This window comes from Leptonychotes weddellii, chromosome 16 (genome assembly GCF_054177405.1).
Source record: "Leptonychotes weddellii isolate Sample4059 chromosome 16, ASM5417740v2, whole genome shotgun sequence".
Taxonomy (NCBI): domain Eukaryota; kingdom Metazoa; phylum Chordata; class Mammalia; order Carnivora; family Phocidae; genus Leptonychotes; species Leptonychotes weddellii.
The window spans coordinates 42,461,850-42,486,745 of NC_138384.1; the positions used below are offsets into that span (position 1 = coordinate 42,461,850).

The following is a 24,896-nucleotide window of genomic DNA, read 5'->3' on the forward strand; positions in this document are numbered from 1 at the left end:
AAATTTGTATGGAATCAGAAAAGACCCTGAATCGCCAAGGAAATGTTGAAAAAGAAAAATAAAGCTGGGGGCATCACATTGCCCAATTTCAAGCTATATTACAAAGCTGTGATCACCAAGACAGCATGGTACTGGCACAAAATATTCTTTTTTTTAAAGATTTATTTATTTTGGAGAGAGAGCATAAGTGGGAGGGCAGAAGGAGAGGGAGAGAGAATCTCCACACTGTGCTGAGTGTGGAGCCCGAGGTGGAGCTCAGCCCCATGACCATGAGATCATGACCTGAGCCGAAACCAAGAGTCGGACAGTTAACCGACTGTGCCACTCAGGTGCCCCTGGGTGAATATTCATGTATATACATCTATACTTCTTTAACTGTTTAAGGATACCATTCCGTAAGGGAATTTTGGGTAAAAATTTGCCCCAATTTTAAGAGCCTGAGATAGTACTTGGGAAGTAATACAATAACTGAAAGACATGGTTGTTACCTTTAAGACAAGGAAGACTAAATCTACATAGGAATAACTAGGCTGCCAGCAACAAAGGCCAATAAGCAATTCAGGCAACCTGTCTTAAGAACTCATAGGAAGGTAATTATAGGAAATACTGTTGGGTCATGACCAGCTTTTTGGAGGCAAATGGAATTTGTCCTGAGTTTTATACCTTACAGGTTTTATCCTACTAATGTTTGTTGCTAAGTGAGACTAACAGGATCAGGTGATCCAGCAGTTATCGGGAGAGTAACATGTCTAAAAAGACAGGTCAGATACAAAATAAACCCATGTGTCAGAAGACATGAAAAGAAACAGGCTTGCGATCTCATCAATATATCCATGACATTTCTTGGGGAATTTTAGCCATTTTTTTCTAGGCAGGACATGAGTGTATATAGAAATTATGTAGTTAGTATAATGCATGGCCCTGGTTACAACAACTCTACAGATACTTAAACAAAAAGAACATTATTACCACAATAAAAACTTTATTGTATATACACCTATAACTCCTAAACACTTTTTTCATCTATCGACATCTGATTGTCAATCTTTTCTATATTGATATACACATATACTTTATAAATATAATCATACTATACATTCTGAAAGCTATATTTTTTTCCTTTTTTTATTATGTTCAATTAGCCAAAATATAATACATCATTAGTTTTTGATGTAGTAAGCTATATATTCTATTGACAATATATCTTGATTATTTTCCCCAACTTAGCGTAGTTTTATAGCATTTCATTGCATGGATGTTCTGAATGCATTAAGAGGTCAGCTTTTGGGGCTCAGGCAATTGTACATCCTGTCCACTACTGTGTCTTGACCAACTTTCTTCAGCCCCAAGCCTGTGAAGGATGTTCTGGCTCGGACCATGTGCCTCTTTCTCAGCCCTGAGAAGTGGCGCTGGTGGGAGGAGGATCCGATCTGGGCAGCACTCAGTAGTCCAACCTCTGGCCCATATCAGCATCCCCAGAATCAGGCATTGCCAGAAACCTTCCTACTGAAGGACGTTTGGGTTTTAGGTGAGAGTTTAGATTCCACAGATGGTTGTGGGGGTGTGGAGTAGAAGCAGGAATGGAAGAGATAAAAGTTTATATTAGCTTAAGTCAAGATGGGATCACTTAAGCACACCTGGTCTAAAGCTTTTTTTTTCCTTCCCCAGCTCTGGCTTTTCTGGATTCTGTGCTTCACCAATCGAGGAACCCCATGGATTATTAATTAGTTCTTGCAGTTCTAGAACCATGACTGATGTAAGTTGTTATTTCTCTGTCCTTGAAATACTGTGATTTTTAGGTCATATGAATCTTCTCCTTAATTGTCCTAAAGCTTTCTGCATAACAGAACCCCAGTCCTGAACCTGCTTCTCAGTTCCTATTCCAGTAAAGGATAGTGCCAAATAGCCCAGTGTCCTTCCCATGTGCCTTTCCAATCAGTGTCATCATATCATTGAACACATTATTCAACATCTGTGTGCTCAGTCTTCTATCAAAAACAGTGAAGGGATAGGAGTCTTTTGAGGGAAGTACTTGAGCTCCTGTCAAAGAATAACTCAAAGAAATATAATTAACAGTTAGCACATTTTCACTTGTATACAAGGAAAACCAAGAGTAGATTGATTTCATCTATCAAGGCACAAACAGGATTTCTATAAGGGAAGGAGAAAAGAGAGAATGAAAGACTATAGACATTTTGAAAACAACAGTTACTCCTTTTTCAGGTTAAGGTGCTGATTGGCAGGCATCTAGGAAAGAAACCAGTCAGGATACAATGCCCTTAGACAGCTGGATGGTCATCCAAGAGAATGCTTTCAGTTGCTTGTGCCTTCTCTGGAAGAGCTTTGGTGTTTACTTAGGACATATCCACAGCAGGCTGTCTTGGGTAGTGCCCTTTGTTATCCCCTCTGTCTTTTTTCCACTAGGGCTGTACGAGTTTCCTTATCAGAATTTCTTATTCTTGTGTCGGGTCTGTGAGGTGATGGTTCAGTGATGAGGGTCTCATTTGACCACACAGTCAAACTTGGAACTTCTTCACAGACCCGAGTTTCCCAGAGAGAGAAGATGGAATTGGGTTTTCTTGGTCCCAGCCTCAGTTTCTGTGAGGCTTTGCGAGGCTTTTAGGATGAGGGGCCTTGTGAGTGGGTCTTTCCAGGGAAAGTGGTTCCCTAATCAGTGAATACCAGTGTTAAGTTCATTTGGTTAATGACTAGGATGCGCAGATACTGGGTGATATCTGTGTCATATACGTTGTGCCCTTTTCAATGGCCTCCAACTCAGGAATGAGGAAAAGTGTTAGGTGAGGGGTGGTTGATGGTAACAAGTAAGAAGGTGATCTGGATTTCTAAATACTGGATGATAGTAGATTCCTAGAATGAAGAAAATAGAATTTTTGTCCAACCTCACTGTATAAATACAGTAGAGATATTAATCTCATGTATCTATATGATGATCTGAATTACAGCTAGTAAAAACTTCTTATGTATTCATCATTATAAGAGAAAAGACTTATGATGGAATCTAACAGAGTGATTTACTTGAGGCTTAACAGTAATCCTTAATTTAATGGAAATCATTTTTCTCAAATAGAGATTTTATAGTGCATTTGGGGAAAAAAAGTTTTATTTTGTTTTTTTGTATTCCTTGAAAGTTGGTGCAGCAGGTCACGTTAATGAAGAATTTATGAGGCAGGCACATAGCAAGTTGTGTGTATGTATACACACACATCAACAGCCTTCCCCCACCCCCACTATTTGTATTTAATAGAAGAGAAACTGGGATTATTTTATAGATTACCAGACAGGTCTAGTTATTTCCCAATATCCTAGAAGTTTTTTTCTGTTGTAACAAGATTCTTCTAGAACACGTAGACACTCTGCTTTAGCCATACGAATTTCTTTACTTTTCCCTACCTGTGTATATCACAGGCTTCCAGCCTACTTGATTGTTATATTTTCATCTTCTTGCAGTTTATCCTTCACAATCCTTTTTTTCTCCTCTTGGAAATATTTTCTTAAATCCTGAAATTTCTTGAATTTCACAAGTAATGTATGGGTTTTTGGTTTTAGGGCTTGGTGACTTTCAGGGATGTGGCCATCGACTTCTCTCAGGAGGAGTGGGAGTGCCTGGACCCTGCTCAGAGAGACTTGTACATGGATGTGATGTTGGAGAACTATAGTAACTTGGTCTCATTGGGTAAGGTCATCTGCCTGAAATATTTTAGAGTCTGTCTCTGCACCATCGGCTTTTGCTATGGGAATGATAGGGCTGTCTTTGAAGAAACCAGGTGAATCTCTTCTCCCTGTGCTCAAAGGGATGTTTTGATATTTGTTGGATTAGAAATGGGTTCATCAAGCTCCTTCCTCTTCCCATACCTTCACGAACCTTCCTGTGGCTTTTCCTGCAGTGGCCTCTCTTCTTTAATAACTAAGGAGCTGGATTTGCATTATGGAGCATTTAATTCATAACCATTGTCAAAGAAACCAGGTTTCATACAATGTTTAACTTTAGCATATCTAGAGATGATCTGTGACCTTGCTACTCAAAGTGTGGTTGTTTTGAGAAACCGTAGGAAGGCCAGAGCAGAGTTAGTGAAGGAGATGATACCAAGAAGTTAGTGAAGGAGCTAGATAAGGCCCAGGTGATAGGCAATTTTGTTGGTTTGGAGGAGGAATGTGGATTGTTTTTTCAGTGATTAGAAGCCTTCATGTGGTTTATGTGGGGTTTTAGCTTTTTTTTGTTGAGTATTACATACTTAACATCACCTTCTTCTGGGGCTTTTTAGGTCCTACCCTAGACCGTCAGAAGAGAGTCTGCATTTACACAAGATCCCCAGGTGATTGTTATACACATTAAAGAAACACTGCTCTTTGTTATTTTTTGACCAAAATGCGGGGAGTACAGCTAGAAACAGGGTCTTGATGTACTGTGACCTTGCAAAGAGCCTCTCCATTTTATGTAGAGGAGGATTGGATAAACAGAATTCATTTTATACTAAGTGAACAAATTACTTTTCAACATATTTGAGGTTGAAAGTTGCAATCTGTGAACTTTGCATTTTACAAAGTTAAATTCGACACTGAATTAAATACTAAAAATGTCTCATGAAACTCCTTTTTTGTTAGCAAAATAACAACAGTAATAATACTAATCCTAATACTTAACACTGTGCTTACTATAAACCAGGCTGTGTTTTAAGCAGAGCAGATACTTTAGCTTATTTAACTTTAACAACATCCCCATGAGGCAGGTAATGTTTTTGTCAAACCCTTTTTATAGATGAGAATACAGAGACACATACAGTGTAAGTGACTTCCCAGGGTCACACAGCTACTGGGAGAAATAGCTGCAATTGAGCCTGTAAGGAGGTCTGGCTCATGAGTCTGTGTTCGCAACCGCTGTTTTCTATTTGCTCCAAAGAGAAGGCGCCTGAATGAACAGAACAAGATCATTTTCCTACTGATGTGATCTCATGCTTTTCATTTCCATCATACTTCCCTTCTGTGAAGTCTTTATCAATATTATTTTTACTTTTTATTGCAAATTTAACCAAATGTTTTGAGCTCATCATTTAAAAAAAAAAAAAAGTCTATACCATTTAGCATTTCTTTTCTTGCAAGCAGACACTCCATTTCTCAGTTGGATGTGACATTATGGGAGCAAGGACAAGAGTCCTGGATGGTTATGAGGGGAGGGCCAAGAAGTTGGAACCCAGGAAGGCAAAGGCAGGAGGGAACCATCATTGCAGGGAACCAACCTCACAGGTCACACAGGAGGAGGAGAAACAGGTGGGATGGTGTTTGGAAAACTCCCTACGAAGGACCAAGGCCTCTGGAGGGAGGAAACTGAGATCTCATTTTGGGCTACCAAACAAACTTTCATCTGATCTCATTTCTTACTCTTTGATTTTCTTCTCGTATTTCCCTCCCATTTCAGCAAGGAAGGCATTCTCTTTTTTTTCTGGTGCAGCCATTCTACTTCTATGTCGGATTCAGCTGCTTTCCAGCACTTTTGCATTTCTGCAAGTGTATGAATGAATAAATGTATTCATTCATAAGTTCTGCAAATATTTTGACTGCCTGCTTCTAGCCAGGCATTGTATTGGGCACTATCGATACAGTCATGCACAACATTGATAACTTGCCCATTCTCAAATGCAGTTTTATGTAGTCAAAAAGAAACTGAAAATAAGTAAATAAATAAGTACATAAATAATGTCATATAATGAAACATATTGGTTAAAGAAGGTAAAGAGCATAAGAGAATAGAAAATGATAGAAATTGATAGGCCTAATTTAGATAAGATGGTCAGGGAAAGCTTTCTTGAATAGAAACATGAAAACTGGGATCAAATTTTATGACTATTTGGGGGAGGAATATATCTGTCACAGTGAACAGTAAATGCAAAGGCTCAGTGGTTGCAAAGAAACTGTTGGAACTGTAAGAAGGCCAGGGCAGAGTTAGTAAAGGAGCGTAAAGAAATTAGGTTGGTGAGATAGGTGAGGGCTCAATAATACAGTTTTTTTGTTGTTGTTTTAGGGTTTTCGGTTATGTAGCCTTTCAGTCTGAAAGAGTTCATACATCTTTCCTTGACTTGCATTCCTAGCTGCTTTTGAAGATTATAGGCCAGTTATTTTGTAGTGTCCCTCATTTGAGTTTGTCTGCACTTTTCTTCATGATTAGACTTAGATTTATGCATCTTTGGCAGTAATATCACAGAATTGATGCTGTGTTCTTGCATTCTGTCAGGTAATGCAAATGGTTTGTCATTACTGATGATACTTTGAGCACTTGATTAGGTTAGTATCTGCTGGCTTCCTCCTTGTAAAAAAATTTTTTTTTTTAAAGATTTATTTATTTATTTATTTGACAGAGAGAGAGAGAGAGAGCACAGGTAGGCAGAGCAGCAGGCAGAGAGAGAGGGAGAAGCAGGCTCTCCACTGAGCAGGGACCCCGACACAGGGCCCAATCCCAGAACCCTGGGATCATGACCCAAGCCGAAGGCAGACTCCTAACCAACTGAGCCACCCAGGCGCCCCTCCTCCTTGTAAAATTAATAATTTTTCCTTTAATGGGTATTTTTTGAGGAGGAACTTGGAAACTATTAAATATATCTCTCCAAATTTTCAATTTATTTATATATTGGATCTTTAGTTGGTGGGTTGTAAGCTGTTCTTACTTATTTTGAAGTTCAAAATATTTGAGCTTGTCCCAGATTTGATCTATGGGAACCCTCTCCTGAGGCTTCTGTGTCCTTTGGCACAACTCTGTTACTCATTGAGCATCTCCTTATTTTCTGACAACAGCATGTTGGCTCATCTTGTACTTTACCTGCTCCAGTCCTAAAGTCAACCATTTCTTCAAGGTGGCCTAGTTTCTTTTAGTCGAGAATGGTAGTTAGAAGCCAATATTTTCATACTAGGGTTGCTCATTGCTGTTGGGAGATGGCTGCTCCCAAGCTCTGAGTGGTCAGAGCTAGGAAATATACTTATATACATACATACGTGTGTACACACACATTTACATCTGTGTATTGAAAACCATGAGATGACACCCACCTCCCCTCCAGCAACCTTCAGTTTGTTTCCTATAGTTAAGCGTCTCTTATGGTTAGCCTCCCTCTCTCTTTTTATCTTATTTTATTTTTCCTTCCCTTCCCCTATGTTTATCTGTTTTGTTTCTTAAATTCCACATATGAGTGAAATCATGTGGTACTTGTCTTTTTCTGACTATTTCACTTAGCATATTATCCTCTAGTTCCATCCATGTCGTTGGAAATGGCAAGATTTCATTCTTTTTGTAGGCTGCGTAATATTCCGGTGTGTGTGTGTGTGTGTGTGTGTGTGTGTACCACATCTTCTTTATCCATTCATCTGTCAATGGACACTGGGCTCTTCCCATATTTTGGTTATTATGGACATGGCTACTATAAACATTGGGGTGCATGTGCCCCTTCAAATCACTATGTTTGTATCCTTTGGATAAATACCTAATAGTGCAATTGGTGGGTCATAATGTAGTTCTATTTTTAACTTTTTGAGGAACCTCCATATTGTTTTCCAGAGTGGCTGCACCAGTTTGCATTCCTACCAACTTACTTTCTATATTTCTAACTCCCTTCTCTGACAGTGAAAAATTTGGCTTCCATTTTCCTTAATATGTTATTTGCTCAAACTCTTTGTGTGTAGCCAATCTTCCATTACCAGTACCACCACTCTGATCATGTGATTGACCTTCTCATCCTCCTTGGGCTGTGACCTCCATGCCAGGTCACAGACACTTGTCTTTAACCTTCTTGCACATGGGACAACTCTTTTACACTGACACCCTCCTCACAGAGGGTAACAATATTGGTTGACTTTCAGTATCCTATTCTGGGCTTCATTTTATTGTCTTGAGTATGCGTTTTAAAAATATTCATTGTGGTGAAATGGGAAGTATTCATTAAGCTCTTCTGTTGTATACCAAAGTGTGACGGTTGCCTTGAGGAAAACCAGTTTTGCAGTTGTTTGAATTGTGAGTCAAACTAGGTGTCCTTTCCCCAGAATACCACTTTGTTCTTGAAAGAATGCCCAACAGACAAACTTTTATTGTTCAGACTTAGGTAGTTGGAAAAATGTTCTTATAAGCATGCCTTTGAAGACAAATAACAGTATTTGTTGCCAATGATTAATTCAGACTTCCAAGTAAAAATTAGAATTGTGTGAAACAGCTACCATTTTGAGCTTTACAACTTCCCAACACATAAACATTTTTTTTTTTTTAAAGATTTTATTTATTTATTTGAGACAGAGAGAATGAGAGACAGAGAGCATGAGAGGGAGGAGGGTCAGAGGGAGAAGCAGACCCCCTGCCGAGCAGGGAGCCCGATGCAGGACTCGATCCAGGGACTCCAGGATCATGACCTGAGCCGAAGGCAGTCGCTTAACCAACTGAGCCACCCAGGCGCCCCATAAACATTTTTTTTATGAGATAGATGGTAATATTAACATACAATTTTTAATATATTGTGTAATGAAATATGTCAACATTTCAAAGATCTGCATAACTCAGTGAACCACTATTTTTCATATGACCAGTGCATGATATTACAAAATTATGCCTGGATAAAAGATCATTCATAGTGCAGTGGATTTTAAGGTAACCTAATATGAAAAGTTCATGGGTATAGTTGCATATTTCACATTGCAGCTAACCTTTAAGAGATTATCCCTTCTCGAGTTTTACTACAGTATCAGAGTATCATATTTATAATATCAAAAAATAACAATTACATATATGTGGGAGGCTAGATTTTCTTCATATACTTCAATCAAAATAGCATATTGCCACAGAGTGAATACAGATGTAGATACGAGAATCCATTTCTCTTCTATTAAGCCATATATTAAAGAAATTCACAAAAAATTAAAATAATACTTATCTTTTGTTATTTTGGGAAATATAATTTTCACAAATTTGTTATTTGTGTTAAAGGCAATGATTTATTTTCAAGTGAATTAATAAATATCTTTAATTTCTCAGTTTTAATTTCTAATATGGTAAATATCAAAAACTATAACTCACAGAAAATCTCGAGTCCTCAATAATTTTTTAACATTTAAAAAGAAGTTAAAATTATATTCATTTGCTAGCATTGTTAAGCCTTACTTACCAAGTAATTATAATACAGGTTCTTGCATGGCAATTCAGATTGGTTGAGCTAAATTCAAGTTTACTGAACTATTTATTAATGTTAGACTGCACAAAAGTGCACTCTTTTTAGTTTACATTTGACCATCTCAAAGTAGTTGTAATATTAGATTGGTCAGTTTAAATACCTTGGCTTCCTTTTGGATATACACACAGTCCTTATACCCAAATGTTAATATATACAAAGCAATAAGACATTGTTTTTTTTGTTTTGTTTTTTTGTTTTTTTAAAGATTTTATTTATTTATTTGAGACAGAGAGAATGAGAGAGACAGAGAGCACATGAGAGGGGGGGAGGGTCAGAGGGAGAAGCAGACTCCCTGCTGAGCAGGGAGCCCGATGCGGGACTTGATCCCGGGACTCCAGGATCATGACCTGAGCCGAAGGCAGTCGCCAAACCAACTGAGCCACCCAGGCGCCCGCAATAAGACATTGTTAAGTAAAACAATAGTTACTGTAGTTTAGCTATGACCAACTGGCCATGACTATAATTACTTCCCACAAATACATCCACAGTACTTCTCTACCCTTTAGTAAATCAACTAAAATGTTATAAAATCACCATTAGATAAAAATACTAACCTTATGTATTTTGTATTTGAAATAAATTTATGCATGAGCAAGCAAAGAATTCATCAATAATTTTTAAGAATATAAAGGATTCTGAGACCAACAAGTTTGAGAACTATTGCTCCAGATGATGGGTCTTTCAATACATGGTCTCTGTGAGGCCTCAGATGAATGCCTTTTTCCACTTAGGCTGTGTTACTCCAACTACCTTGTGGAGAGTCACTGTATGGATACATAACTTAATATTTGGTTATGGATCCAAGGGAGGGAATCCCTGCGTAGATTTCTGGGACTCTGTTACATGGCTCCTTTATTTACTTAACCTTAAACTACAAATTCCAGCTACCTTAGCAGCCCTGAACTCAGATCCTTTGCCCAAGTGAGACCACTGCTCTCTATTTGGAGAGCATTTTCCTGTACCTTGTTTTGGAGGATGCAGCCAGGCATAAAGGGTGAATATGAAGTTCTCCTGATAATCTTCTCTAAAAGTTTCTCAGCCCTGTGTCTAGTGTCCTGTTTTATAGCTTTTGGTTGTTTGTGGTTTGAGAGTTAAATCTAATACCGGATTTTTCTTCATAGCTAGGGCTGGAAATGTCTCACCCTCATTTTGAAGAAATTTTTTGCTTTATATAAAACTCTAGGTTTTCTAGCTTTCTTCCTTCAGCCATTAAAGATATCATTCCATTGTCTGGTAGCTTCCATTGTTACAGATGTGAAGTCAGCCATAATGTTTAGTTGTTCCCCTAACTTTAATGTCCCCCCCTTCCCTGCCTCCTTTTACTATTTTTCCTTTATCTTCAGTTTTCAACTGTTTGATTATGTTCTCAATTGTTGCTTTTCTTTGTATTTATCCTGCTTGCAGTTTGCTAAAAGTAGGTTGATTATTCATACATTTCAAGAACATTTCAACAATCTTTTCAAGTACTTATTCGGTTTTGTCCTCTTTCTAGAATGCTCTTGCCTGAAGTTGGATTGTTTGATACTGTTGCACAGATCTGACACTGTTCTTTTTTTTTTTTCCCTTCTTTTTTCTCTTTGTGCTTCTGTTTGGGTTTTTTAGTTGTAGAATTTCTGTTTTACAATTTTAGAGTTTCCTTTTCTTTGCTGAAGTTTCCCATCTGCTCACTGTCCATCTTTTCTTCCAGAATCTATAAAATACAATTGATTAGCCTTGCCTATTGATTCTAATATCTGTGTCATCTGTTCTTTGTCTCTTTTGTGTTTTTTTTGGGGGGGGGGATTATATGTTGCACTTTCCCTGTTCCTCACCTACCTCATGATTTTTTATTGTGTGCCAGACGTTTTGAAGAACAGTAAAGAATAGATGGTTCCCTGCCCATAAAAGTATATGCTCCTTTCTCAGTTATTTAGAGTGAGGGAGTGATAACTCAGATCCCACCAAGCATGGAGCTGAGCTGAGACTGAGTCTTAGCTTTTCTTAGTTTCAGTTTATTTCTGGTTTCAAATTAGATGTAAAAATCTTTCTTTGCCATAAACTTCCCACATGACCATGTGCTTATCTCTTTGATTGTATCAGGATTTGAGCGAAGTGGAGGTTGTATTATAGTTTTAGTTGGTTTTGTTTCACACGTTTCATCTCCAGTAGAGCCTTGGAACTTAGTAACTGCTTGGCTTGCAGAATTTTGTCTGCTTTCTATGCCAGCACCCAATCACTCAGAAAAATTCCTGTGAAGAAGTATTATGTAGTTTGATGTTTTGTTTTGTTTTTTTAAGTATAGTTGACCTACAATATTAGTTTCAGGTGTGCTTGATTTTGTTTTTGAGTTTGGGGATTTTCTAGATTCCAGTTCTTCATGCCAGCCTACACAGTCATTAAAAGTTCAGCTGAACCACACTTGGGCACATAAGGGCTTGATTGATGGAAGGGCACATTTGGTTTAAGGGGTCATCCATATGGGGAGATAAGGAACTTGTTAAAGTGATCTTGGTGGAATCCTCCAGAAAGCTGTTAGATCAGAGCATTAAGATCATTAAAGCTGAAAAGTCAAAGCTGAGATTGTTGTTCAACAGGGTAGAGACATGATGCTTAGCAGTGAGCTTAATAAATCTCCCAATTCACTTATGGGTATTATTTCCAATTTGTCTTGTATTTCTCTGTTGAGGGTTTTTTGTTTTTTTTTTTCCCCTGGTGAAGTTTTCTGGGAAAGGAAATAAAATCTGTGGTTTTCTTGTTTTCTTTCAGATTTGGAGTCAACATATGAGACCAAAAATACAATTTCAGAAAAAGACATTTTTGAAATAAATTTTTCCCAATGGGAGATGAAGGAAAGAAGTAAAACTCTTGGCCTTGAGGCATCCATTTTCGAAAATAATTCTAAGTGCAAAAGCAAATTTGAGGGACCACAGGGACATCAAGAGGGATACTTTAGTCAAATGATAATTAGCTATGGAAAAATGCCCACTTATAGAAAAAGTAAATCTTTTAGTGCACATCAAAGAATTCATAATAGAGAGAAACGCTATGTTTGTAAGGAATGTGGGAAGGCGTGTAGTCATGGCTCAAAACTTGTTCAACATGAGCGAACTCATACAGCTGAAAAACACTTTGAATGTAAAGAATGTGGGAAGGACTTTTTTAGTGCCTATCGACTCACTGTGCATCAGAGATTTCATACTGGTGAGAAACCCTACGGATGTAAGGAATGTGGGAAGACCTTTAGTTGGGGATCTAGTCTTGTTAAACATGAAAGAATCCATACTGGTGAGAAACCCTATGAATGTAAAGAATGTGGCAAGGCCTTCAGTCGTGGCTATCACCTCACTCAACATCAGAAAATTCATATTGGTGTGAAATCTTACCAATGTAAGGAATGTGGGAAGGCCTTTTTTTGGGGCTCAAGCCTAGCTAAACATGAGATAATTCATACTGGTGAGAAACCTTATAAATGTAAAGAATGTGGGAAGGCCTTCAGTCGTGGCTATCAACTTACTCAACATCAAAAAATCCATACTGGTAAGAAGCCTTATGAATGTAAAGTATGTGGAAAGGCTTTTTGTTGGGGTTATCAACTTACTCGACATCAGATATTTCATACTGGCAAGAAACCGTATGAATGTAAGGAATGTGGGAAGACCTTTAATTGTGGCTCAAGTCTTGTTCAACATGAGAGAATCCATACTGGTGAGAAACCCTATGAATGTAAAGAATGTGGGAAGGCCTTCAGTCGTGGCTATCATCTCACTCAACATCAGAAAATCCATACTGGTGAGAAACCTTTTGAATGTAAGGAATGTGGGAAGGCCTTTAGTTGGGGTTCAAGCCTTGTTAAACATGAGAGAGTCCATACTGGTGAGAAATCCTATGAATGTAAAGAATGTGGGAAGGCCTTTGGTAGTGGCTATCAACTTACTCGACATCAGATATTTCATACTGGCGAGAAACCCTATGAATGTAAAGAATGTGGGAAGGCCTTTAACTGTGGCTCAAGTCTTACTCAACATGAGAGAATCCATACTGGTGAGAAACCCTATGAATGTAAAGAATGTGGGAAGGCCTTCAGTCGTGGCTATCACCTCACTCAACATCAGAAAATCCATACTGGTGAGAAACCTTTTAAATGTAAGGAATGTGGGAAGGCCTTTAGTTGGGGTTCAAGCCTTGTTAAACATGAGAGAATCCATACTGGTGGGAAATCCTATGAATGTAAAGAATGTGGGAAGGCCTTTGGTAGTGGCTATCAACTTAGTGTTCATCAGAGATTTCATACTGGTGAGAACCCTTATCAGTGTACAGAATTTGGGAAGACCTTTGTTCATGGCTCAAATCTTGTTCAACATGAGAGAACTAGTAATGATAAGCCTTATGAATATAAGGGATGTGGGGAAGCCTTTATATGGACAACTTATTCAAATGAAACAGTTGTTACTGGTGAAACTTTATGATTGAAGAGATGAAAGAAAATTTTTTATGTGTATAAACAACTTAACGTGAGGAATCTTAATCTTGAGAAAGCTTATGAATGTAGGGAATGTGCAAAAGCCTTATCTGTGTGTGGACAATTTACTTGATATCAGAAAATTCATACTAGTGAGAAATACTTTGAATATAAGGAATATGAAAAGGCCCTTAGAATTTTATACAGTCTTATTGAATATCAGTTTATACTGATGTGAAATCATTTAAATGTAAGGAATGTGTGAAGATCTTTATTCATGGCACAAAAGTCTGGTAAACATTGGGGAATTTTTACTCATTAGAAACACTTTAAGGAATGTAGGAAGAACCAAAACCTAATTCAGTTTTTGCTGTGTGCATTAGAGAACTCATACTGCTGTGAAATTTTATGAATTTAAGGAATTTGGGAAGGCTTACAAATGTGATAAATATCTTAGGGTATATCATAGAATGAATGCAAATGAGAAACCCTTTAAATTGGGATCTAGGAAGGCCTTTAGACAAGAACTACTAGAACTGTTGTCTAGAGACTTGTGCCAGTCCACAAAATTGTTACCTTTTCATCATGAGATGAATGTGGAAAATAAGAGTAAGTGTTTGGAAACTTACAGCAATTTCATATTGCCATAACATTATCATTGTGTTTTATAAAAGTATCAATCAGCTCATGAATGATTAGAAGTTAAAAAGTTTGCCCTTTCCAAGAAATAATTTGAGAGACAACATTCAGTTTTAAAAACATGAGACAAGGGGCGCCTGGGTGGCTCAGTCGTTAAGCGTCTGCCTTCGGCTCAGGTCATGATCCCAGGGTCCTGGGATCGAGCCCCGCATCGGGCTCCTTGCGCTGCGGGAAGCCTGCTTCTCCCTCTCACACTCCCCCTGCTTGTGTTCCCTCTCTCTCTGTCAAGTAAATGAATAAAATCTTTAAAAAAAATAAAATCAAATCAAATCAAAAAAAAAAAATTAAAACATGAGACAAGTCACAATATAATTTAATTAGAATAAATGCTTCACTTGTCACCTCTCTGATTAGAATAGCAGAATATTCACACTACAGGAAGATTTGGCTAATGTGTGAGTCACAACTTCCTTACGCCTATAATAGCATAATTTATAACAAATAGTGTTCATTTAATGAAGGTATAGAAGCCTTCCGACACTATTCAAACTTTGTTAAACTTCAGCGAATTCATCCTGGAGAATAACCTTATCAATGTAACAAATACAGGAAATCTCTCACACATGGCACAAACCATACTTACTGTCCTCACCATTCCACCTTCTTACTACCTATGGGTAGTATGCATCAGATCCTTGGAAGAGTATCTCGTATGTAGCCTAAGCTCAATACATGTTTGCTATTGTTCTTATTATCTTCATCATTAGTATTACTACTAGTGAATTCTTATGAAAAGAATGCTCATTGGTGTAATGAATTTAGACAAGATTCCATAACCACTCATCCATTTGAATTTCAGATAGTTCTCATTATGGATAAAATCTAGAAAAACACGAACTTGAGAGGATTTTTATTCAGAGTTTATCCCTTAAGCTGCATAAAAAATGAAGGCTGAAAAGAAATGTGGACTTAGTGTTAAAGATGCTGGGAATATACCTATTGAAGAACCAGGGAGAGGTGTGAAGCAATTTGCCTGTGATGAATAAAAACAGAGAAGTAGCCAGTGACTAAGATTCTCTGCTCACATTTTGAGATAAATTACAAATTAAAAAAACCAAAAATTTGTCCGTTTGGGAATTCTTTCCCCAAATTTTATATTACAAATTTCAGACACTTAGAAAAATTTAAAGAACAGTATAATAAACATCCATGTACTCTATTTAGAATCAGTAATTATTAACATTTGATCATATTTGCTTTCTCTCTGAAATTATAGGTATGTATGTGTACATATAGTCACCAATATCTTATGACATAGAAGTGATACTTAATTCCTGAATATATTAGCATGCATCTTTTAAGAATAAGAACAGCCTTTAATACCATGGTCACACAAGAAAATTATCAGTAATTCTGTAATATTCTTTTATATTCACTTCATATGTCCCAATACTCCCAAGGTATCCTATTGCTATTTATTTTCTAACCAGCATCTTTTCTATATTCATGTATTGCATTTGGTTATCATGTCTCTAGATTTTAATCTTGAAAAGACTTTTTGAAATGTTAAGGAAAGCTGTTTTATAGAATGCCATGCATTCTGGATTGGTTTCTTCCCTCATGGTGAGCTTTAATTTGTGCCTCTATCCTTTGTATCTCTCATAAAGTCGAGTTAGAGCCAGAGACTTAAACATTTTTGGCCAGAATACATGATATTTGGTGATACATACTTCATATTGCAGTACACCAGAAACACATAATACCCATTTTTCTCACTACTGCCAATGCTAAGTTTGGTCATTTGCTTAAGATGGTGACTGCTAGAGCTCTCCATTATAAAGGTCCATTATACAACTAGTAAGATTGGTGAACCTTTCAACTACTTTTGAAAATGTAGTCCTGTCATATGTATATGTAAGTTCTGAATTAAAGATAAAATGGAAACAATTACAGATTGTTCAAAAAAGAATGATAGTTAAATTGTGTATCAGAAGTTGTAGAATGTGCCTGAGGCTCTATTCAGTGGAAAATACCTTTTAATGTGTCTCGGAGGAAACCAAGATGCATCTGGCCAGATGGAGGGCCAGAACTATGCTTTGTTTTCCCCAGTATCTGCACCATCCCTGTCACACTGAACTAAGAAGCTAGAAAAATAACAAACCCTAAACCAATATACAGAAGCAATTTATATAACTAAAATTGTCCCAGAATTTCTGAAATTATGTCTCAAAAATTACCAGTACTGAATAGTACTTGACAAACAGTGGGATTCTCTGGTTAATGAAGCCTATGAAGTAGAAACTATTAAATCCCCTCTCAAGGAAAAATCAAAAGCACCTAGTCAACTTAGAAAACTAGAGTATTCTATTGAATGAAATTGTTTGACTTCATTTAAACTGGTGATCTCAAACTTTACCATGGAAATACTGATGCCCATTACCTATTTGCATCTTAGGGATATGAAACTGCTTTGGGAATGCTGCCATAACTAGGAGGCCCTAAAGTTGGATATTTCAGTCACTAAGTCTGCTTGTTATGATGGAAAGGTAGTTAGCATCATGCTCTCAAATGATTGCCTTCTAATGTTTTCTTTTCTTCGTGAGTAAAAATCTTTGTTGTATCTAAGTCAAAAGGGCTCCTGAGTTATCAAATGTCATTTCATCATCTCTTCCTGCAATTGTATAGTATTTAATTTGTTAATGTGATAATTTTATTGACAGATTGTTTGATTTTCTCCCATTCCTGGATATACCCAGGTTAATTATTGGTATATGTATGTATTCTGGTGCACTGCTAGATTTCACTTGCTACTATTTTATTTAGAATTTTTACATCTCATGAGTGAGATTATATAAAAGTTATACTTTTGAGGTATTTTTGTTTGTTTTTGTATTGCAATTACCTGTTCTTTAAAATTGTATGACTGTATTGGGTTATTTTGTTTTGAATTGGAGATCTTTAATCACTTTTCTAGTTCCATCTGTTGATTTTCTTATCTTTGAAGTTCTACTTTGGACACAACAAATTCAGAGTGCCCAGCACAATTCTTTTAAGGAGGCTTTGCAGCCATGTAGTACCAGCTAAGATTCACATAAAAGGAGCATTACAACATTGAAAATCCTTCATTATGTCTTCTTGGGAGTACTATGTTGGGAAATCAGAGCTCCTTATCAGACTGTTATGATCGTACTTGTGCATGTTTTTCTCCATATACTGAAAGTGGAGTTGCTTGGGTTTGGTCATGGGTATGCCTATGTTCAACTTTAGTAAGTTTAATTTTTCTAAATAGGTTCCAAAAATTCCAACTGGCACTCCCACCAACAGTGTATGAATGTTCTGCTTTCTCCATATCCTTGACAATATTTGGCATCATCAATTAAAAAGAAAAGTGTTTGCTACTCTGGTAGGTATCATGGTTTACATTTCCATTCTTTTCTGATTATTTATTAGCTATTTGGATATTCTTGCAATATTTGTCCACTCCTTCCTCCTGACATTGGATGTATTAGGTGTGTCTGGTTTCACAAAGCATTTGTAAAACTTGTAGGACAGCATTTACCACCTAGGCAGTGACTCTGTGTGTGTGTGTATGTGTGTGTGTGTGTGTGTGTTCCCCCACCAGACATGAGTTGGTGGCTGTGATGGAATCAGTTTTATCTCTGTATCTGTAGCTCCCAGTATGAACCATGACCCTTAGTTATTTGATGTAGTTAGGATACACTCAGCAAAAATCAAAATAGCAAACTAGCCTAAGCAATGAGGAAGTATTTCGAGTCATATAACAGGCTTTTTTGGGGGGTGAGGAGAGAAGAGGTTCCAGAGATTTTTGATTCATCAGCAAAATGAAATATTCAGAGACTCAGATTCTCTTCTATTTTTCACTTTGTCTTCCCCAGTGTTGGCTGGGGTACCATGATGGCTGACAGATTTCTAGACATTATATACAGGCATGACAATACTGAGGGAAAAGAGTAGGAGAGATCATTTTCTGTGACTCTTAAGGGCAAGGAACATTTCCCATTAGTTAACAGTATGTTTGCTCTTAAACCTAATTGTTAACTTGGGTCATAGGTAATTTCTGAAGTAATCACTGGTATACTTTAAATTAATTACAGACCCTTGGAGTTTTTATTTAAATGTAGCAGGCTCATAAATTTTACTGTCTTTTTTTGCATGTATGAAGAAAGAACCAGTAATCCTTTATTTTAACAACAAAAAATTTTACATGTATATATTTCATAAAACAGATGACAGTTTAAATTAAATGCGTATATTAAGACCATCAAGTATAATTACAGACTAATCAGAGGTTAGTGTTTATTTCAAAAAGATAGCAAAAATTCTGAAGTATTAAATTCAGTATTAGAACATTTACTAGGAGTTTTTTATTTTCTGATTTTTTTTTTTTGTAACTATGAGGGACAGGGGAAATATTAATGGTTTAACCTTGTAAAATTTTTTCATTCTTCCAGAGTCAGAGAAGCCTACTTTTTTAAGTTTAATTCCTGGAATTCTGTTAGCTTTAAGGATGAGAAGGCCAAAATTAACAATGTGGAAATGAAACAAAGGTGTGATTAGAATTTGGGGGAAGGGCGCCTGGGTGGCTCAGATGGTTGGGCGTCTGCCTTCGGCTCAGGTTGTGATCTCGGGGTCCTGGGATCAAGTCCCGCATCGGGCTCCCTGCTCCTTGGGAGCCTGCTCCTCCCTCTGCCTCTCTCTTTCTGTCTCTAATGAATAAATAAATAAAGTCTTTAAAAAAAAAAAAAGAATTTGGGGGAATATATTTACTAAGTTTACTTTTATAGCACACAAACATAGTGCTAAGTTCAAAAGAAATAAGTGTTATTCTCTCCCCTTTTCTCAAGCTATACAGTGACTCTTTAGGGACAACTACATTTTTCAGCATCTTCTGTATTCTTGGGCAGATAGTCTATGTAAATTAGCAGAATTTATTGCCTCAGAGTAGACATTCAAGATTTGAAAATATTCCATTAATGCGTCATAATTCAGTGACATCCATATACCATTATTATGGATTTCACCAATAAAAATTTTGATTCAGTTTAATTCTACTATTCCTGAGTGTTTACTGTGGAGAAGTGGGTCTGCATTATCCTTGGCCACAATTTTTTAATATTCATCCTAACTGGTTGCCTTCTATGCCTGATGCTCAAGAGATGTGGCCTCCTCTACCACCATCACTATGGGGGTTTTCTTCACTTCTCTCCTGTATTGAATTTTTACTTTTCCATTCATTTAGCTGGTGGAAAACCTCTAGTTGCTTTCTTGGAAGGGGTGATTTTGAAATAATTCATGTGGTTAAAAAATTACCCTTCTGTTTCTAGTATCTCCTTATTTGGGCCATATTGTGTTAAATTATTTATGCCTAGGCATAAGTGATTGCTTTAAAAATTTTTTTTAAAGATTTTACTTATTTATTTTAGAGAGAGGGAGTGGAGGGGGAGGGGCACAGGGAGAGGGAGAGGGAGAGTCTCAAGCAGACTCCACGCTCAGCATGGAGCCCAGAGCCCAATGCAGGGCTTGATCTCAAGACCCTAAGATTATGACCTGGGCCGAAACCAAGAGTCAGGCGTTTAACTGACTGATCCACCCAGGTGCCCCTAAGTTATTGCTTTTAAAAGTCCAGCCCCTGAGGTAAATGCCTGATGTCAGTGATCTACCAAACTTGGACTAATGGATTCCATTATCTGCCAGGCATTGGTACTCCATATTGAGTATAGTGCAGGAGTTGGCAATGTTTTCTGTAAAGGGCCTGACAGTCAGTATCCTAGAGTCTGTGAGCTACAGGGTCTCTATCACAGCTACTGAACTCTGAGGTTGTATCTTGAAAGAAGCCATAGATAATATGTAAGTGATTGAGTGTGGCTGTGTTCCAGTGACATTTGACATGACATTAGAATCTCATAATTTTCTTTCTTTTTTTTTTTTGAATCTCATAACTTGCAACTACCACAAAGGACTGTCCTTTGATTTCTTCCAACATTTACAAATGTAAAAGTACCCCCCCGCCCCAAAACTGTAAAAATCATTCTTATTCTTTGCTGATTGGCCAGAGCCACAGAAAAAAAGGCAGTGGGCCAGATTTGGCCCATAGGACAAAGTTTTCTTTTATTTTTTAAAATAATTTTATTTATTTATTTGACAGAGACACAGCGGGAGAGGGAACACAAGCAGGGGGAGTGGGAGAGGGAGAAGCAGGCTTCCCACTGAGCAAGGAGCCCGACACAGGGCTCAATCTCAGGACCCTGGGACCATGACCTCAGCCAAAGGCAGACGCTTAACGCACTGAGCCATCCACGCGCCTCCCAAAGTTTTCTGACTCCTGTTATAGATGAATAACTGAAGAGTCAACAATCATGCTGTAATGGGCATTTTATTTGACCCATGGAGATGGACATTGGAAAATCCAAATATAAATAAAGTTACACAGTATGATGAATGATAATGAAAAAGAAGAGGATTTTGAGAACCAGTGATGGATGATCTTGATTTAAATAGAGATATAAGGAAGGCCTGTAAGAGAATAAATAAGCAGCAGTTTGAAAGGTGATAGTAAAGCTTATGGCAAAGACAGGGAGAAGAGAATTGCCAGTATTGCAAAAGCCCCAAGAGAAGAAAGTGCTTGAGACTTTGAGAAGAACTAGAAGAGGTTCAGAGGTGTGGGAACATCACTGCTTTGTGTTCACCTCATCTCCCTTTCATGAAAGCTTAGTTCTGATTTAAATGTTTAAATGTCATTTGGCTGGATCCCCTTTCTTAGGAGTTCCCTTAGACAGTTTATGTGGGTCCCTACAGTAAATGGCATAATTGCTGAGCCCTTCTATGCCTAAAATTTCTTTCTTTTGCTCATGTGTTAGTCTGGGCTTTCCAGAGAAACAAAACCAATAGGATGGGTGGATGGATAGATATAGATAGATGATAGAGATAGATAGATGATAGAATCTATAGAGCTCTGCATCTATCATCCATTTATCTATCTATCTATCTCTATCATCTATCTATCATCTATAGAACCAATAGTATATATAGGAAGATGGAAAGGGGCAGGAGAGACAAAGAGAGGAGACGGGGGCCAGCAAGTCCCAAGATCTGCATTTGACAAGCTGGAGACCCAGGAGAGTCAATGGTATAGTGTGAGTTGGAGTTTGAAGGCCTGAGAACCAGGAGAGCTGATGGTGTAAGTTCCAGTTGGAGACTGAGTCAGAAGGGAGGAGGAGACTGATGTCCCAGCTTCAAGATAAACACAGAAAGCTTTCTTATTTAGCCTTTTCATTTTATTCAGGCCTTCCATGGATTGGGTGAGGACTGCTCACATAGGGGAGGGCAATTAGTCCCCTGATTCAAATGTTAATCTCATATGAAACACTCTCACAGACACACCCAGAAATGGTGTTTAACCAAATACCTGAACACCTGTGGACCAGTCAAATTGGCACATAAAATTAACCATCACAGCTCTCACTTGATAGGGGGATTTTGGCTAAAGCAGTAGATGATGTTGGTGTTCAACTCAATCATTGTCAGTTTTTTCCAGCAACAACATGCCTTATCCCACGGAGGGTGACTGAGTAAATTATGTTTATGCTTAACATGTGCCTGGTACAGTGCTAAAAGTTTCACATAATTAACTTTTTTTTTTTTTTGAGAGCGAGCACGAGTGTGGGAGGGAGACGGAGAGAGAAACTCTTAAGCAGGCTTCACGCCAGCACAGAGCCTGATGCAGGCTGGATCTCTCAACCCTGAGATCATGACCTGAACCAAAATCAAGAGTCAGATGCTTAATCGACGAAGCCACCCAGGTGCCCCATAATTAACCAATTTAATCGATGAAGCCACCCAGGTGCCCCATAATTAACCGATTTAAATCTAGCAGCAAACCCCTGCACGTGTGGTAATAATGTTGCCATTATAACAATGAGCAAAAATAGAGCTTATGAATATTAAGCAACTAGCCCAAGGCCCACCATTTCCAAGTGGGATGATATGGATTTGAGCCATATTGGTTGTGTTTCAGGGTCTTTAGGGCTGAACCACTCTTTATTATACAAATATTAAAAGGAATTATCTTAAGGATGATGAAACTTGAATTTCAAATTTTTATCAACTAGTTAGAATTAGCCAGTGCCTAATATTAAATGTACCTTTAAAAATACTGTTTATATTACACATTTATATTTTACGGCACATCTATAACTTTACAAAGTTGAGGAGACCTATTTTTTTTTTAAAGATTTTATTTATTTATTTTAGAGAGAAAGAATGAGAGACAGAGAGCATGAGAGGGAAGAGGATCAGGGAGAAGCAGACTCCCTGCTGAGCAGGGAGCCTGATGCGGGACTCGATCCTGGGACTCCAGGATCACGCACGACCTGAGCTGAAGGCAGTTGCTTAACCAACTGAGCCACCCAGGCGCCCCGGGGAGACCTATTTTTATATGTAACCTATTTTTTCTCATTTCTTGAGATCTTGTATCAGTCATTATACCTCTACATAATTATTATTAACACCTGCCCAGATTTCCATTTTTTGGAATAGAATACTTTATTTGCCTATTCATAATTATTGTTTCCAAAGTTTGCTAATATAAATAATCCTATGGAAAATATAACTTGTCACTTTAACCATTACCATGAAGTATATTCTTTTAAATGGGTTGCATTCAAGAACATATTTGTTTTAAATAAGGGCATAAAATACTCTCTAGGAAAGTTGTATATGAGTTCTTTTACACCAAATTAATTTGGAATTAATAGTGCATGAAAATTATGGTACAATGGATATGATTTTTATAAAAATTTGCTAGTTTTTAGGCCAGTATGGAATATTTAATGACATATCTATATTATTATCTCATAAATTTAGATATATTTTCTTTTTTTTAAATATTTTATTTATTTATTTGACAGAGATAGTAAGAGCAGGAACACAAGCAGGGGGAGTGGGAGAGGGAGAAGCAGGCTTCCCACTGAGCAGGGAGCCCAATGTGGGGCTTGATCCCAGGACCCTGGGATCATGACCTGAGCCAAAGGCAGATGCTTAACGACAGCCACCCAGGCATCCCTAGATATATTTTCATGTACACATTTATTTGTATTAAATCTCCATTTATATCCTTAGCTCATTCTTTTTCACATCAGTGTGTTCATCTGTGTATTGATATATAAAAACTGCTTATTGGGGCACCTGGTTGGCTCAGTCAGTAGAGCACATGACTTGATCTTGGAGCTGTGAGTTCGAGCCCCATGTTGTATATAGAGATTACTTAAAAATGAATCTTTTAAAAAACTGCTTATTAATTCAGTCAAATATTTTGTTTCTCATATGTAGAACAAAAAATTTGTGCTTAATTTGCTTTTAACTTGGCAAGGGGGTATTGAAACAGGAGTGTTGTTTTCACAGATAAATCTGTTAATTATTTACTTCATGATTTCACTTGGATATCATGCACTCAAGATTAAGAATTAGAGGGGCACCTGGGTGGCTCAGTTGGTTAAGCGACTGCCTTCGGCTCAGGTCATGATCCTGGAGTCCCGGGATTGAGTCCCGCATCAGGCTCCCTGCTCAGTGGGGAGCCTGCTTCTCGCTCTCCCGCTCCCCCCTCTCATGTACTCTCTCTCATTCTTGCTCTCTCAAATAAATCTTTAAAATAAAAAAGATTAAGAATTATAATAGTCTTCATTTCTATTTTATAAATACACTGGTAGTTTTCTTCATTATTTTTCTTATTGTAATATATGTTAACATAATGTTTACCATTTTAACAATTTTTAAGTGCACAGTTCAGTAGCACTAAGGACATTTACACTGCGCAAGCACTACTACCGTCCATCTCCAGAACTTTTCACCATCCCAAACCAAAATTCTGTACTTCTTAAGTAATTCTCCATTGGCACAGCCTCTACTCCCCCAAACTCCTGGTAACTACTATTCTACTTTCTGTCTCTATGGATTTGACTTTTCTAGGTACCCTATATAAGTGGAATCATACAATATTGTCATTTTGTGTCTGTTTTATTTCACTTAGCATGACGTTTTCAAGGTTCATCCATGTGATAGCATATATCAAAATTTTCCTTTCTTAAGGCTGAATAGCATTCCACAATATATATACATATATGATAACATATATATATATATATCACATTTAGTTTATCCATTCATCTATTGTAGACACTGGGTTTTTACTACCTTTGGCTATTGTGATATAATGTGAACATTGGAGTACAAATATCTGTTGAAATCCCCGCTTTCAATTTTTTGGGTATATATGTAGAAGTGGAATTGTTGGGTTAAATGATAATTCTATATTTAAAATTTTGAGGGTTGGGGCACCTGGATGGCTTAGTCATTAAGCGTCTGCCTTTGGCTCAGGTCACAGTCCCAGGGTCCTGGGATCGAGCCCCACATCAGGCTCCCTGCTTGGCGGGAAGCCTGCTTCTCCCTCTCCCACTCCCCCTGCTTGTGTTCCTTCTCTCTCTGTGTGTCTCTCTGTCAAATAAAGAAATCTTTAAAATTTTGAGGGTTACCATATTGTTTTCCATAGCAACTGTACCATTTTACATTTCTTTTTTTTTTTTTTT

The 24,896-nt window shown here is 37.5% G+C and overlaps 2 protein-coding genes across 13 annotated transcripts in view; one reads left to right on the top strand and one right to left on the bottom strand.

Moving 5' to 3' along the window:
- The window catches only part of ZNF229 (zinc finger protein 229), a 474,727-nt gene that overhangs the window by 47,113 nt on the left and 402,718 nt on the right, over positions 1-24,896 (bottom strand). The window lies entirely within an intron of this gene.
- The window catches only part of ZNF283 (zinc finger protein 283), a 63,253-nt gene that overhangs the window by 4,967 nt on the left and 33,390 nt on the right, over positions 1-24,896 (top strand). For 7 of the 12 annotated variants that reach the window (XM_031026641.2, XM_031026643.2, XM_031026645.2 and 4 more), the window contains 4 exons: positions 1,669-1,756; positions 3,568-3,694; positions 4,284-4,334; positions 11,964-17,705. In XM_031026641.2, the coding sequence (XP_030882501.1) occupies positions 1,669-1,756; positions 3,568-3,694; positions 4,284-4,334; positions 11,964-13,663 (1,966 nt within the window). In that variant the 3' untranslated portion in view covers positions 13,664-17,705. Of the gene's footprint in view, positions 1-1,668; positions 1,757-3,567; positions 3,695-4,283; positions 4,335-11,963; positions 17,706-18,767; positions 19,043-24,896 lie in introns of those variants that run through there. The other 5 variants (XM_081807035.1, XM_081807036.1, XM_031026646.2 and 2 more) reach the window with 5 other exon arrangements.